Source organism: Python bivittatus, unplaced genomic scaffold (assembly GCF_059951505.1).
Source record: "Python bivittatus isolate LINGU-HERP-01145 unplaced genomic scaffold, Pbiv_v1 ctg000330_np1212, whole genome shotgun sequence".
NCBI classification, from domain to species: Eukaryota; Metazoa; Chordata; class Lepidosauria; order Squamata; family Pythonidae; genus Python; species Python bivittatus.
This window is the reverse complement of record NW_028277058.1, coordinates 61,391,885-61,408,067: the sequence shown is the minus strand read 5'-3', so window position 1 is coordinate 61,408,067 and position 16,183 is coordinate 61,391,885. Positions and strand designations below refer to the sequence as shown.

Below are 16,183 nucleotides of genomic sequence, written 5' to 3'. Positions count from 1 at the left end.
AGAGGGCGGGTTTCGTTGGCTCAGCCGGCAGCAGGTTACATTGCGCGCGAGTAGAGCACGGGAGAGCAAGTTGCGGTGCGCGAACAAGATGGACCTGCCTTCTGCTTGCAAATGACCCGAGACCAAAGTAAGTCCGAGCAGCGACGTTCAAGTGAAAACCCAATTAATTGCCAGCTCGAGCTAATGGGATTCTTGGGGCTAGAGCTCGAAAGGATTGTCATCCGTGCACAATCATTTCCCAGGCTAATTTTGGAGAAAAAGAACGGAATTGCTTTGGGGGGAGGGAGGGGGGGGGAAGGAGTTCATTGCGACCCAGCCTTCGTCAACCTGGCGCCCTCCAGATACCGGGACTACATCCCCGGACCAGGGGTGGGAATTGCGGCCCCGAGCAAACTCAGGGAGGCAGTGAAGGACAGGAAGGCCTGGCGCAATATGGTTCATGGGGTCACGAAGAGTCGGACACGACTTAACGACTGAACAACAACAAGCCCGAAGGACGGCAGCTCCGGAGGGGGGTCTTGAGGGCTCCCTGACCCGGGCAAAGGGCGCGTCCACGATTTGTCTCCCTGTTTCGGGCTGCGGGGCCTTTCCTTTCCAGAGGGCTCCTTGACGGGCTGCTTATTCGGAGGCCCTTTTGGAGGGGAGGGGAGGGGAGGGGAGGGGAGGGGGGCCTCGAGCCGGGTTGCCTTGGCGGGACACCTCATATAATTACATACCTGTGCGTTTCGTATTTAGTATCTCTCACCCCTATGGGCGGTATGTGTTTCATGTAATTCCATACATATATGTTTCATATTTAGTATCTACCCATGCGCACACATGTGCGTGTGTGTATATTATATTTAGTATTGAAGCATTTAGACTGTCGTTAAGGATTTCTGAATCCTGTTTTCTTCTTTTATTTCTTATTGAATTTATATGCCGCCTGTCTCCCCCAGAGGGTGACTCTGGTTGGCTCACTGTGAAAGTCCAAAACAGTAAAAACAATGAAAATATAAATATCCGTATTAAAATTAACTAGTAACAATTCTATATAGAAAAAGACTCTATACAATTCAAGATGATGGGGGGGGAGCAGTATCGATCATCCCACCAGCCAATTCCAACAAGACGAGCCCCCATCCGGCCTCCAGGCCATCTGGCATAGCCACGTCTTCACACTTTTCCGGAAGGCCAGGAGAATTGGGGGGGTCGGGCCCCACTGCCGGTGGCAAGCTGTTCCTCAGGGCAGGGGCCACGGCAGAAAAGGCCCCCTTCCTAGACCCCGCCAGCTGGGATTCCTTGACTGGCGGGGTCCACAACATGCCCCCTCTGCCAGACCAAGTGTAATGGGGGCAAGATGGCTCCTCAGATAACCTGGTCCTGGGGTCCTTTTCACATTTGTAGACTTGGAGGCCTTTTTCACTAACCTTGATAGATGAGAAGCTGTCCCCACAGGAACAGGATAAGGGGTACATTCCGAGGATTGCTTCTTCCTAGGAAAAGATGTTTAGCTAATGGTCGAAGGAAGGAAGGTCATAACATGCAATGCTGCTGAGGCGGGAAACGGGTGACTGGGCAAGGGGTGGTATTCTAAAGGAGGGGCTGCATGGAAGGTAGATATTGTGCTTTGGGGAGGGTTGAACCATGGCCGCTCACCTAACAGCTTGCTGCCAGCACTTTGGCTTTTGGGTGAAGAATAAAGAGCTTAATTTCATGCAACTGCCTGTGGTCCCTTTGATCCCGGCTCAGAAGCGAGCCGGGTAAGAAATAAAATTCTAACAGCGTCTTTTGCACTCTTGGCTCACCGGTGGATGAATCACAAGGGTCTAGGTTTGCAGACGTTGCAGGATCCAGGTCGTTCGATTCAACTTATTCCATTCAGTTCCTGCAATTTATTCCATTCGATTCCTGCAATTTATTCAGTTTATTCAGTTCATGTAATTTATTCAATTGAATTTATTCCATTCCATATATTCAATTCAATTCCATTCAATTTATTCCATTCAATTTATTCAACTAGTTCTGGCCACCCAACCCCATTAGCCTGAAGAAAATGTTTGCCTCCATGTTGCATATTATGTGTACAGAGCCATGGTAATTTGTTAACCTGGGTATAGCGTGTGCTGTGAGAGTTTGCCAAAAAGTAGAAGAGTTCGTCCCTTCCCTCTTTTGATATGGCCAGAGCAGTTTGGTACTGATTTTGGGGTCTGGTTAGTGCTAACAGAAAATGGCAACCTTGCTGTTTGTGTGGGGAGGGGACTTTAAAATGGTGGGGTCTGCTTTCTAGATTCCTCAGCTGCTAAAGAGGCATGTGGGAGATTCTCTGCAAATCTTACGCATAACTAAACTTTCTTGTGCCTTTGTCATGAATGGAATATAATAAGGTAAAGTGATTAGGGCAGTGTTTTTTCTATCATGGTCAATTTAAGATGTGTGGACTTCCACTCCCAGAATTCCCCAGCCAGCATGGCTGGCTGGGGAATTCTGGGAGTGGAAGTCCACATATCTTAAATTGGCCGAGGTTGAAAAACACTGGCTTAGGACATCATTGTGCCTCTTAAAAAGTAGGGTTCATTAATGGCCTGTCTTAATGGCAGTGATACGATATTAAAATCTAACGTGAGCCAGTAAACCAGATTAATTTTATCACAATTCAGCCAACTATCCCTTAGCATGAAATGTCAACCTAGGCACTAAATTGCACTCTTTAATAGCACACTTATGCATTTATTTATTTATCAGATTTATCCAGCCGCCCATCTCACAAACGTGACACTGGGCAGCACACAGTAAAACCAACAGTTAAAACAAATATTTATCCATTAAAAACAATTAACATAAAATATAAATAAAATCATGGGAGAATGCATCGAAATCTCACATATCTTGTACTGGACCCAAGCTGACATTTTATGCCAAATGATGGTTGGATGAACCTTGGTTGATTGCCTAAACTGCAATTGGCTGTGGCCACACGTTAAGCCATCAATTACGGTTTGCAAACGGCAATGACTGGGTTTGCAACTGGACCTGACTTCTTTCTTTGGCTAGCAGATCTTTTGTCATGAAATGCCATTTTCTCTCTTTCTTTTTGTGGGTCAGTGAAAGCTTTTAAGCAACTCCGCCTGACAGCAAATGATTGTGAAGCTCTACGGCAAAGCCCAGAAGGCACAGCTGCCTTGACACAGCCCCTCACCCAGAGGCCGGGCAGCCGAGATTCCTGTAAAGGCCTTCACCCAATTCCTCGGAGGAAAAAACGTTCCAAAGGTACGATGTGTCCTGATACTTTGCATTTTCTTGCAAGGCTAAGCAGGTGCTTTCCTGAAAAATCAGTTGCTGGTTTCAGAGGGATTTGCTGCACCTGATGCTTTCATTAAAAACAACAAAAGCAGCGTCGTGCTGTTGCAGTGCAAGATGTGCAGTTTGCGTTGCAACGGTATGACACTACGTTTGTCCCCTGTTGACAGCACACACACATACACTGCCCCGTAGTCACTTGGGGCTGGTTCACAACAGGCACAAGTTTTCCACAAAACAGAGCCCAGCCAGACTTCTTAGCCAAGGAAATGTTTAGAACAACAGCTGAAGCACAGTAACATTTCAATTTAACGGACCTTTCAGGGGGAAGGATGTCTGTTAAATCCCAAATGGCTTAATAGAGGTTGTTTCTATTATTCTGTGATTATTTAATAAATTATTATTCCCTTCCATTTGCTCCCCCTACCTCTATCCTAAATATTTTACATCAGTAGCATAATTATGCAACTGCTTAAATTAATGCAAATGACATAGATGACAGCAATTGTCTTCACTGTTGTGGAAACAGGAAACGTGGTTTGGTAATGACATTTTAACTAAAATTTTGTCTGTGGCATTGTTCTGGGGGTAAAAATTTGTTTTGGATTTGTTTACAAAACAACAAAGTTGTTGAATTGTCTAGAGAATCAAGGTTTTACTCTAACCATTCCATCCATGCTTTGGGAATTATACAAAACTGATGAAATAAGAACAAAAACTAACCACAGGAGCTCTTTGGGCAGGGTCAGCTAAAACTTTGTTATGGCCAGCAAAACAGACAAACCAGCATACTGAGAAATACAAAACGAAACAAGGTTGAAAAGGGTAGAATTTGATCTTTCGGAAACATCTTCTGTTGCATTCTGGAAGCTAAGTAGCCAAACCAGGCAATATTATAGATGACCAGAAAGTTTTTGTTGGCTTGTAGAAAACCTACATATAGTAATAATCATCTGACTGTCCTGGAATTGTTAGAAAGGAGAGAATTAAATTTTAACATAAGCCTCAATACAGTTTTCAGTGTGGAAGCACATGAGTGATAGTTTCAACTTTTCCCATGCCACAAGAGCAGAGGAGGCAAGTCAGAAGAATATTATAGTATCTCCCTTGTAGTAGTGCAAAGAGAAGTGTGCTGAAAATGCACAGCGGTATTTTGAGTTGACCAGTGTGTCAAGATTCCATCATGTTCCCATCACATAAAATTGGGGTCCTTAAAAAGCTGGCAAATTTGCATCTTAAGTGTTGCAGAACCTTATTCCTTGTTATGAAAACATCTTGCAGTGGGCAGTTCTGGTCAACCCCCACTTCAAACTGCAAAGCATCAGAAAGTGTGGAAGTTTGCATTCTCGGCTTTATTTCGATCCCGTGATGTTCAGTCCTTGATGACATCTGTATGTCAAATCACCCCAAGGAGTTAAGAGATTGGAATTTTTCCTGTGATTTGAACACAAATCCTTGTTATCTCCAGTTATCCTTGAGGATTACCCTGAAAAGAGATGAACCAGCATCTACAGGAGTTGTGTGTCAAAATTGGAGTTGGACAGAGCCACACAATTCAAGACTCGCAGATGTGGGATGCAACACTCTGTCATGTTGCTGTTTTTTTTTAATTTAAGCTTTTACAGATTTTTAGAAAGTTGAAGATACAAGGCACAAAGTAAGAAAAACAACTGCCAATAAAGCATGAGCAAAAAATTATAGAAAAATGTTTAGAGATGCATTCTGCACTTCCGCCCAGAGTTGTAGAGAGATGGGCAGCATGCAAGTTTAATGCATTTAATAAATTATTATTTAATAATAATTTAATAAATTATTATTGCCTTCCATTTGTTTCTTCAACTGCTATCCTAAATATTTATATTTATTGAACATTGAAGGTTATTGCTTGTATCTGTTTAAGTTATTTCATCTGCTATTTTTGACTGGTGATTTTGAGTGCCCCCCCCCCCACTGCAGACTCCCTTGCAGCCAGCCACTCAGATGTAAGTGGCCAACCATTTATTATTTCTGTGTCAGAACAGTGGATAATAAAAGCAGCCATAAACTCTGTGATAAATGATACATTAAATCAATATACAGCAATATTCAATTAAAAATGTAAACATTCATTAGAAAGGTGGATGAAGGGGAAACGTTCTTCTAACGTTCATTCTGGGAAAACTTCTGAAAGCATCTGAATCCTAGATTGACAGATTTATCTGTGAGATGTCTGCCTGCAGGCTGCATTTTCCTTCAACCCAAAGGCGGAGTCTAGCTGTTTTACAGGGAAAAGTGTTGTTAAGGTATTTGAGGACTTGGCATAGTCTTCCTTTGACTGCTAAGAGGTCCCCATCAGCTCCAAACTCTTTCCTGTCTGTTCTTTAATGTGTCATGAAGAGGATTCAGTTCCAACAGAAACTTCCACTGAGCAATGGTTCTCAGTACCTTCTTGCTTGTTCATTCATCTGCTTGCTCCACTGTGAAGGCATTTGGTGGTTTGGGGCCAATGGCAAGGGGTCTTCTCGACCTGCCCCACAGAGCAGTGAGCAGAAGATGAGGAGAGGATGGACTGGAGACTGTGGAAGAGGGAACACACCACCTGGAGTGAGCAGCTGAATGGACTTTCCCTCCTGGGATCCAGAGGTTTGGTGCTACCTGAGAAGGAGAGCCCCGCCCTTTCCTTCATGGGAGAGTTTGTTTTATAAAAAGGGAACCAAAAGCAGGTATGTATGTGTGGGTGTGTCAAGTCAGGAGGACAGCAGAAATTTGGGAAAAGGAAATCTTTAACCCAAAGGCCAGCACCTCAGCAGTAGTCTTCAGACAGCAAGAGAAGACTTCAGATCTTGGAGCTACAAGACCATTGAGAGACGGGGAGGAAAGGAGCCCGACTAGAGTCTGCAAACCCACAAAAACTTGCAAACTGAACCAAGCCCACTGTGTGTAGCAGCCCAGGTGCAGAGCTCTACAAACCAGCTGCAGAAACAGAGGATTGGGAGTGCTGGGGGGGGGGGGGAAGCCCATTTGCAAGTCTGTAGAGGAGTGAAAAGGATGTTCAGGTGCAAATGGATTGAGATTGGATACAAGAGTGAGGACCTGGGGGAAAAGGAAAGATTTAAAGAGCTAAGAAATAGTTAAGATAAGAAAACATAGCACTACAAAAATAGAAATAGGAACATAAAAATAGAACAGAGATAGAAATTTATAGATTAAATAAGAATAGCAATAGTTGTAAACTTATAGTAATAGGAAGGTAATAGAATAATATAGGAGTTTAATTTTGTACAATAAAACAGTTTTGTGTGGGAAAAACTAATAGTCTGTGTTCTGTACTATATTAAAAAAAAAACCCTGACAGAGACCATCACTGAATCCTGATGACAAGTCAGAACGTGGACCAGGTGAAGCTGTTCTTTGAAAATGCTGTAATTGTCTTCTCTTTCTGTCTCTGTTGGATGCACAGGCCACCAAAGGACCATCACAGATTACTTCAGGAGGAAATCACACATCTCAAAATGCTCAAATGACATGGCAGAAAGCAACAAAATCAAAGTTGAAGAGCCTCTGGAGAACTTTGCTCTTGACTGGGACTCAGACGAGACTTGCATTCTTCTTGGAGATGAAGGAAATGAATTGATGACCCCCAGGAAACGGTTTTGTTTCTCCCAGAGCACTAGTGACTGCTATGGAAGTGCTGGCCAAGGGGTCCCAGAAAATAAACCATTGCTGGTGGGGCTTCCTGAACAGAGCTCAAGTGATGGAACTGTTAAACAGGAGGTTCAAGATGTGGAGGTTGATCCTCTTCCTGATGCGCATTTTGGGCTCTTAGGAACTAGAACTGGTGATGTACCTCAGGGAACCATTGAGGAACTGCCGGATGAAATCCTCCAGCAGATATTTGCCCTGGTGCCTGTAGTTGATCTTCTCCAAAACCTCTGTCGGGTGTGTCATCGTTGGAAATGTATAATCTCTGACATGAAGGTAAGTGATGCCTTTATCTCAGGACTGATGGACAGGATCCAGTGCAGACATAGTCTCCCTTGCAGGGTTTCTTCCCATGATCCAACTATATTATTGTCAGGAACGCACCCCTGTTTGAAATCCTTTTCCATTTGGCAACTGTCCTTTAGATTCTAGGGAGACGTCATCTCTGAAGTCATCAGAAATACTTTGAAGTCATCTCTGCCAGGTAGCTGGTTAGGCCCACCTGCGTCTTTCTCAAAGGACTCCAAGTCCTGGAGTGCCAGCTTCAAGGGCAAACAGATAGGGAATCACTACTTCACTTGAGCAGATCTAGAGCAGATGAGAAAGATCTATTTGGAAACATCTTGAAAACAGCGTGGCAGTTGTCAGAAGTCAGCATGGATTTGTCATGCCAAGTTTATCTGCTTTTTAACTGAGTATACATTTGTTAAAGTGGGTAGACATTCTTAATTTGAATAGACATTTTCATTTGGGTAAACCTGACCTGTAAATGTAATATAACTTGACTCTAGCAAGGTACTTGACAAAGTAACATATGACAGGCTGATTGGTGAGGTAGATAAGCAGGGGTGTCTTCAGGAAGGGTCACAAAAGTCAAGATGGCGGCCACGAGAGCACAAATGAAGCCCTTTTCTCCTGCAGTTGACATAAAAAATGGGTGAAGCTTCAGTCAGACATCATGATCACTATCTTGATTTTTTGTGTGTGCATGTGTGATGGCATGACTGTTTGTAGCATTTTCTGCCCTGGCACCCCTACATGGCCTTACCTGTCCACAGTGGAGTCACATCAGATGGGACACAAGTCCTTTGGACATGACTGTGTGATTGATGCCTCAATCAACCCGTCTTGACCTTTTTGACTTCACTCTGTGGGCACCCTTGTATATAACCTAACTCACGGTTCCTCAACCTTGGCAACTTTAAGACGGGAGGACCTCAACTCCCAGAATTCCCCAGCCAGCATTCTGGTCAGGGAATTCTGGGAGTTGAAGTCCACATGTCTTAAAGTTGCCAGGTTTGAGAAACACTAACTCTTATCTGCTAACAACACTTTGGTAAGTGAATAATCAAACGATGGTGCAACCATTGAATTATGGGGAGGTGGACCACGCTCTGAATTGTACTATGCTTCTCCTGTTCTTTAAGTCAAATCAAGGGCAATTCTTCCTGTTTTCTTAGTGATTTTTAAGGTAAAATTTTGGTCTTGCTTTTTGTGAGGCAAAACAGTCCCAAAGAAAACTTTCATTTCTAATTTAATGGTTCCTGTACAAGTGATGCTTCTGACTGGTTGAGTCCCTAAAGCGAAAAATGCATGCAGTCAAAAGTGCCTCTGGATTCAAAGCATATCAGATGTTTCACTCTGGCATTTCAGTTCATTCCTTGGAAGAAGTTGTATTATCAGTATTTGAAAGCAGTAGACCGAGCCGCATTGACCGTTCAAGTCATTCTGCAACGGTACGGCCTAACCCAGGAGCGGACCCAGTGCATGTTGGGATTTATTCGGTGAGTGGCCTTCAGCATCAGCGCAGCGATGCATCATCTCCTGTGCTTTAGTTCATGAAGTATCCCCATACTGTACTTTTCCACCACGCAAAGATTGACTTTATTCAGTGCATAATAATGTTTTGCGATAGGGAACTTCATGGGGGCATCTGTTGGGTCAGTGGGAAAGAAACACCAGATTGGAAAACAAGCAGAACTTTGCTTTTGGTCCTGACTAGGCTGGTCTTCTCTTCCTTTCTCATGTGAGAAATGAATATGAATGTATAAAAATGTACATAAAAATAAAAGAGCCGGTAGCTTGTTCAAAAGTTCATACCGCACTTGAGGTATTGGGCAGAGTTCTGGCTATTGCACCTTAAGAAAGATATTCTAGAACTTGAAAAGTTGCAAAAATAAAGACACGATGTGGGTGGCAATCAGGGCCTTCAAGGAAAGTTTATAGTAACTGGGGTCTTTTAGTTGAAATAAAGAGTGATGGGGGACTTGAAAGAGGTATATAAAATCATTCATGCCATAGATAGGATGGAAAGAGACCTTAATCTTAATCACCTTGAAAACTAAATGCAGGGAGATTTGGGTCCAGTAGAAAGAAATGCTCTTTCACACCACACAGAGTTGAACTGTGGCATTTACTGCCGGTAGTAGGGCTAACAGGAGCCAACTGGGGTGGTTTTCAAAGGGAGCAGGACGGGTTCATAATCAGGTTCCAAAGTGACTGAAAGCGGTTGGTTAAAAGTTAGGATTGAAACATTGGCTGCTGGGAAGAGAGAGAGGAGCAGGCAGTTTTCCACCAATCCAGCTTTGGAGCATCCCAAATGCATCAGTTAGCCACTAGATGACCCAGAATGCTGGCTTGATGGGCTGAGGGTCAGATCCACCAATGCTCTTCTGTTCTTCTGGTCAGCTGTTGGTTAAAAGGGTCCTTCTCTACTGGAGACATTTTGAAGGTGCTGCTGTTGCTACTAATAACAACAACAACAAAGCCTCCTTCAAATCAAGCTCAACTCTTTGATGACTTCAGGGACACATCCATTGAGGGGTTTTTGGCAACATCCTGGAACTGTTTGCCACTGTCTTTTTACAGGATGTTTCCCAACTTCCCACTCCAGCCTACAACTCTGGGATTTCTGTCCGAGGACTGACCAGTCCACTCCTGCTTAGCTTCGAGCAGCTAGCCATGGTTAGCTAGGCATCTAACATGGTCCTGACAAAAACTAGGTGAACTGGGAAAAGAGTCTGTGCCCATGTGGAAGGCCATAACCTGCCCATGTTTCCATTTCCAATCCATCCAGATGTGTCTCTGCTATTTGGAGCTGCCACTGCCAAGATCCTACCGCTATCCTTGCGTGTCTGAAACACCATTCTCTCTTTCTCAAGGCGCAAATCTGTATCACCAAGAGGCTTCCTGATTTGGAGGGTCCCAAACAGAGAGTATGTCCTGCAGGCTTAAACACAGCCTGGAATTGATGTTTTGGGGTGTTTCCATTGTGTTTTCCATTAAGTATGGGTTTTCTTTTTCAAAATTTGAGGATGTCACTCAAAAGGCAGTGGATTCAAGTACTGATGGGTGTAAATGATTTGGATATGGTGAAAAAATATTCAACCTCTTGATGATTGTGGTCCATGAAATCTGCAGAAAGGTAGAAGGTTAAATCCTGAGATTATTGCCCAGTGCCCATTCACTCACTCACTCAGGCAATCTTGCTAGAGGACAATCTAACAGACACATTAGGTTTTGCTTATGACTGTTCTGTCTGCTGAATGGACCACCCAGCCAGTTGAACATTTCTCAGCTAGGTAACATCATCAGTGCTTAGTTGGGTTATGAAATGTCTACAAGCAAATGACCAGGGTCAGAGAGCACTAAGAACTCCACAGTCAACCCTGAGCTACAGATATTGTCTTCTATTGAACCGTCTTCCCCAAAAGATGAAACTTTGCAAACCTGGATGATCAGGCCAAGAGAGATGTTTTTGGGTCAAAAGGCTGCCCTTTTCCAAAGGCAAAGAATTTGACCCTTGGTTTGCCTCCAGCCCAGTTAATAAGTTGCAGACAAAGGGTGAGTCCTGCTGTTGAGTTAGAGGATCAGTACAAAGTTCTTAGACCACACTAAGTAAGAGCATTGAATTTTGCAGTCTTCTCTGACTTCAGCTTTTAGTGAAGGGTGTTCCCCAGGCAAGAATGATTATCAGTTGCAAACATACTGCTTTCACTATCTCACACTGACACTTAAGCATATGGAATTTCCTGTTCATGGGGTCACGAAGAGTCGGACACAACTTAACGACTGAACAACAACAACAAATAATATCAAAGAGAAACAAAATGCAATTAAAAACCTTTATTTGAGAATAAATTGAACACCTCTGTTAGTAAGCAAGGGAAGCAATTAAAAGGGAGACCAAATTAGGAATTTTTACCTTTGTTCTGTTCTGCAGTAAAGTCCAGATTCAAGTTACCCCATTACAGGTCTCAATGGAGAGGACAGCTCAATTGAGGGTCCATTGAGAGGTAGAAGAGAAGGACCAGGGGCAAGGCAGGAAGCTGGTGAGAACCAGATTGGCGGGCAGTGTTTAGGGGGAATCTTCTGAGTCAGGTCCCCATATCCATGCCACTTATATTTGGGGTGGTCTCGTCTGCAGTTCCATTCCTTCCAGTTTAGGGCTTCTGATCAGAGGGGAGGTCAACATTTTTCAGATTTAGTTCTCCAATCTTTAAAGGGTTTAAACTTTGTAGAATCACAAGGCAGTCCTTATACCCTAAAAGCTCCTCAGAAACTCCCCCCAACTGGAAGAGTTTTCCCATTTTGGAGGGAGGGGAATATTGTATGGTAAAATGGATACTTTACATCTCTGCAAGCCATCCTGTTTTGCCTCTAAAATCTCCCCAACCCCACAAATTATAAAATAAAGGACCAAAATCTTTGTCCCCACCTGCTTACCATTTGTCCTGCTCCCCTGTAGGTCCCAGACAGAACAGAAAATACAGCCTGTGGGACAAAAAAGGTTGCCCCCATAATGATTCAACCCATGTTATTCCAGATAGTATATGCTCTGGCAGTGATGGTGGCGATTGTGCTCTTTGCTGGAGGTGTTTGCGATATCCAGGAGCTGGTGGCCTGTCTCCGGAGACCCAGCTCTACCGTCTCACTGATGGACATCCTTGAGATGTTGTACTGCATGGCCACCCTACTTTATGCCATGCGAGAGAAGAATGTCCTGATCAGTAACAGGTAAGCTTGCAAGGAGTGAGAAGGTTCCTGAGACTGAAACCTGTAGAGAAGAACATTTATGGCAGCGGTAAAATGAGGGATGTCTTTAGCAGGGCTGTGCATGCTTTGAAAAATGGTTCAGAAGAAGCGCCTTGAATCTTGCACAAGAAAACACCTCTCCTACTCATTAAAGCAGCCGCATCCTTGTTCAGGCTTACCTGTGAGTCTGAAAAAGATGCTGCTACTTTCAAGAGTCAGTTCATTATAGCAGAAGTCTGGTGAGATGTGTTTACTCCCCTCTCTGGATTATTTACTGGATTATAAACAATTTAGGATTCCTCTGAGGTTCCTTCTGACTTGTTTTCTCCTTTTCCGGATTCTTTTAGGATTCACTACAATATTTTCTCTTGCCTGTATCTCCTGGAGAATACTCACTGCAGTGCAGCAGTCATAAACCCTGAATTATCCAGCAGTGAAAGAGGTTTTAGGTGTGTACATTGTCTTCTTGTATTAATAATGGTGCCTGGTTGTGCTGGCAGCAACTGTGATACTACAGAATGTTCACAAACATAGCTTCTCTGAGGAGAGCAGCTATGATAGCCACTCTGTGTCTCTATGTACGTAGTAAATGCATGGAAGAGGAAATTAATCTTCCACTGTTATTTCCCTTCAATATTCTAATTTTCTTCCCTCTAATAGCCACGCATTTTATAACTGAAAGACAAGCTATGTTTATAAAGCTATTATATTTACCCATGTCTTTTGATATTGAGTAAAACGTAATAGTGTTTGGATGAATTCAGGAGATGGTTTTGTAAACAGCCACCTCTGAGATTCTCCATTATCTGTGAAAAGAACGGTTGTCTTACTGGTTCACAGAAATGCTCTTAGAAAGAAATTAAGAAAGGCTCGGCCTTAATGTATTGGGGAAAAATTGGTTCTAAATGGAATAGTTTAGTTGCTGAAATTCTTGTACCCTGTCCCTTTCCTCTCAATAAATCATGTTAAAGAACTCTGCAAGAATCATGGAAGAAGTCCCCCCAGTTGAGGCAGCTGCCAGAGTGCCTGAGACAAACTTGATCGCACTAACCAGGATGAACCTAGAGATGTAGTGAGGACAGGAGCTGGGCTGGCAACAGCTCTTCCCTCGTGACTACTCTTTTATGCGCATGCAGTAGGAAGCATACAACTCCAGGCGGCAGATAGCAACTTATGGAACTGTGGCTCAGATGTGCATTGCTGCCCGTTGCAAGGCAGAATTGGGGTGAAGAGCAAAGGGTCAGAGAATCCAAAAAACACTCCACAACATTGATGGCAGGGAGTGTGGAAAACAGGAGCTGGATGTGCAAGGCCTCCTCGTACACCAATGATGCTTTGGCCCTGATTCATAATTGCACAGCTCTACCCAGTCTAGGAAACATTTGACCTTCAAGGACTTCTGTCTCCTACGTTGATGCTGGCTGGCCATAGGCAAGGGTTATACATAAGCACCCTGGAGAAGCCACAGGGATGTCACGCGTGTGGTGGCATCGTTGTGCAAATTTGCATCATTTGCTTGAGGAAGGAGGTCATGACGCATGATGGCACACTCACACGACACAGATGTCTGCATTTGCAGAATAAGGTCGTTCTCATTGAGTGACCATTCACAGTTACGACAGTGATGAAAAAGTCACTTTGGACCAGTCCTCACATTTATGACTTTCACGGGTTTGTAAAGCAATGCTGGCTGGGGAATTCTGGGAATTGAAGTCCACACATCTTAAAGTTGCCAAAGTTGAGAAATACTGAGTTAGACTTTGTTTGCTACGTTGCAAGGACCACAGGGTTACCTATGTTAACCTTTTGCTTTCTTCTGGTTCTGTTCAGTAACAGGCCTGCTTTACAACCTACTAACGAACAACAACAGATCTTAAACCACGCCCTTACACCTGGACAGGTGGTGAAAATTGTGGCTTTTGCAGGTAAGGCAGCCTGAGCCCAGAAGACGCTTGATTCTCTCCCTAGGTGTAAGCTCACTAATCACTGCAAATCTTTGAGCTGAGATAACCTTGCCCAGATCTTTATTTCCCCAGCTTTCCTTGACCCCTCCAAAGGTCTCTTGCTGTCCAAAACCATTTTCTCCTTGCTGCTGATACATGTTGCTATGGTCCTTCTCCACCATTAATGAGGAGATTGTAGCATTCTTGGGACAAAGAGGGTCCCTTTGGTGATCTGTACAGCTCTGGTGACAGAAAATTAGCTGCGTTTGGGTGAAGGTTTTTATTTTTTATGTTTTGCCCTTAATCTCCCATGGAACCCCATTGTGTTCTCGTGGAACCTCCCAGGTCCCGTGGAACACAGTTTGCCAGAGCCTGCTGTACGGCCCTCAGGCTGTGCAGAGCATCTTGGAGGCTTCCATCAAAATGACTGAGGCAACATCCCCCCGTTGTAACGCACACTCCACATGCACAAAAGGGACAGGGCTTGTGCTGCAATGAGACAGTGCTGGTTTTAGCATTTTTCCCCCCATTTTCTCCTCCAGCCTCCCCCCCAGGGAGTGCCTCTAGAGCTGTGGGTGGCCCTGAAAAGCCTCGGGTGTAACCCTATGTACTGGTTTACAAAAATGCATTGCCACCAATTTGTGGGATAGAAATGAAAGGTTGTTAAATACATGGCAGGGACATCCACAGAGGGATCAAGAAAGTGAAGATGGTGGTGCTCTCCCTTTTTTTACCTGCGTCATGACCTGAAGGGCTATGTAGGTGATGGCCAATATCTTGAACTGCACCCAAAATACTATTGGTAACCAGTGCAGCTTGTGGTGCGGAGATCTTGTATGGGCAAAAGAAAAAACTCCCATAACTCCTTGGGCAGCTGCATTTGAAACCAGTTGTAGCTTAGCTTCTTGACTTCTTTGACCCACCTTGCAGGTGCCCCTGGACCCCACCCACTTCTTTCCCTAACTCTGCCCACAGGGTTTGCAAATGTGACTGTCATCCTGAAAAATCCTGGGAATCTCTACTGTACAGTAGTCCTGGCTCTCTTGTAGGAACCTGGCTAGGAAAAGATCTGGAAGGACTGAAATGTTTTCAATTTCTCGCACAGGCACTGGGAAGACGTCCACTCTGATCCAGTACGCAGAAAAGTGGTCCCACCTTCAATTTTTGTACTTGGCGTTCAACAAAACCATTGCAGCGCAGGGAACGCAGGTTTTCCCTCCCAACGTCACCTGTAAAACAGTCCACTCCTTAGCTTTCACAGAAGTGGGCAAACGGTAAGTGACCCTGTCCTATTTAGTTAATGTGCCCGGGTTTTAGAAAACACTGACGCGATGCAGTACAAAGTTATGAAAAAGAAAGGATAAATAGATAAAAATTATAGCAACCAATCCAAGAGGTGGCAAGATCACAATACACCAGCAGCAAAACAAGAACATACTAATCTGAACTGGTTTCTTAAAATATCTGTGAAATGAAAAAGGTCTCCCCCGGTGCTGGAAAGATTGTTAATATCTGTGGTGGAGTTGGACATCTGCTCCGTGAATGTACCCAGTCCCTTTTTAAGACCGTCCAAGTTAGCGGGCATCACTACGTCTTATGGGAATGGATTCCACAGAACATAAGAACAGACCTGTTGGATCAGGCCAAGGCCCATCTTAATGCAGCATTTGGGCTTTTCATTGTGGCTGACCAGATGCTCCTGGTCAACTTCTCTTGCAAGCAGGAGATGGAAACTTTCCCCTCTTGCTGTGGTTCCCTAGCAATTATGATTTGGAGACAGACTGCCCCCAGTCCAGAGGTAACATGGAGTCCACAAGACTGATAGCTCTTGAGAGTCCTGTATTCCATGAATGTAACCCTTTTAAAGCTATTAGGTTCCAGTCGAGGGCTCCTGACATCTGCAGCTGAAATCTCATGGGGCCTGGTCCCAGCCCTAGAGCTCTGAACAGCGAAGGCAAAAGGTTGAGTTCTGAACAGACTAGGTTTGTTCACTTCCAGGCCTTCATCCTACTGCTGCTCACAGAGACACCCCTTCTCACTCTTTTAAACACCTTCCCCCTTAAAATTAGGAATTCTCCCAATCTCCCAACCTTGAGGAAGGCTTGAAAAAAATTCTTCTGCAGGGTATTAGATGCTGATTGTTTAGTATTGAGCTAGATTAAATTAACATAAGATCAATGTTAATTGTAATGATTCTGCTGCTTGTAAACCACCTTGAGTCCTCGCTCTGTAAATATATCAGTTGC

General features: G+C 44.0%; 1 protein-coding gene across 2 annotated transcripts in view; it reads left to right on the top strand.

Annotated features, from left to right (window-relative positions):
* The window catches only part of FBH1 (F-box DNA helicase 1), a 37,441-nt gene that overhangs the window by 4,893 nt on the left and 16,365 nt on the right, over positions 1-16,183 (top strand). Inside the window, exons 1-9 of one of the 2 annotated variants that reach the window (XM_007437928.4) lie at positions 10-127; positions 3,085-3,249; positions 6,719-7,236; positions 8,614-8,744; positions 10,037-10,175; positions 11,786-11,976; positions 12,342-12,443; positions 13,825-13,919; positions 15,043-15,211. In XM_007437928.4, coding sequence (XP_007437990.1) covers positions 112-127; positions 3,085-3,249; positions 6,719-7,236; positions 8,614-8,744; positions 10,037-10,175; positions 11,786-11,976; positions 12,342-12,443; positions 13,825-13,919; positions 15,043-15,211 — 1,526 coding nt within the window. In that variant the 5' untranslated portion in view covers positions 10-111. Of the gene's footprint in view, positions 1-9; positions 128-3,084; positions 3,250-6,718; positions 7,237-8,613; positions 8,745-10,036; positions 10,176-11,785; positions 11,977-12,341; positions 12,444-13,824; positions 13,920-15,042; positions 15,212-16,183 lie in introns of those variants that run through there. The other variant, XM_088141432.1, reaches the window with a different exon arrangement.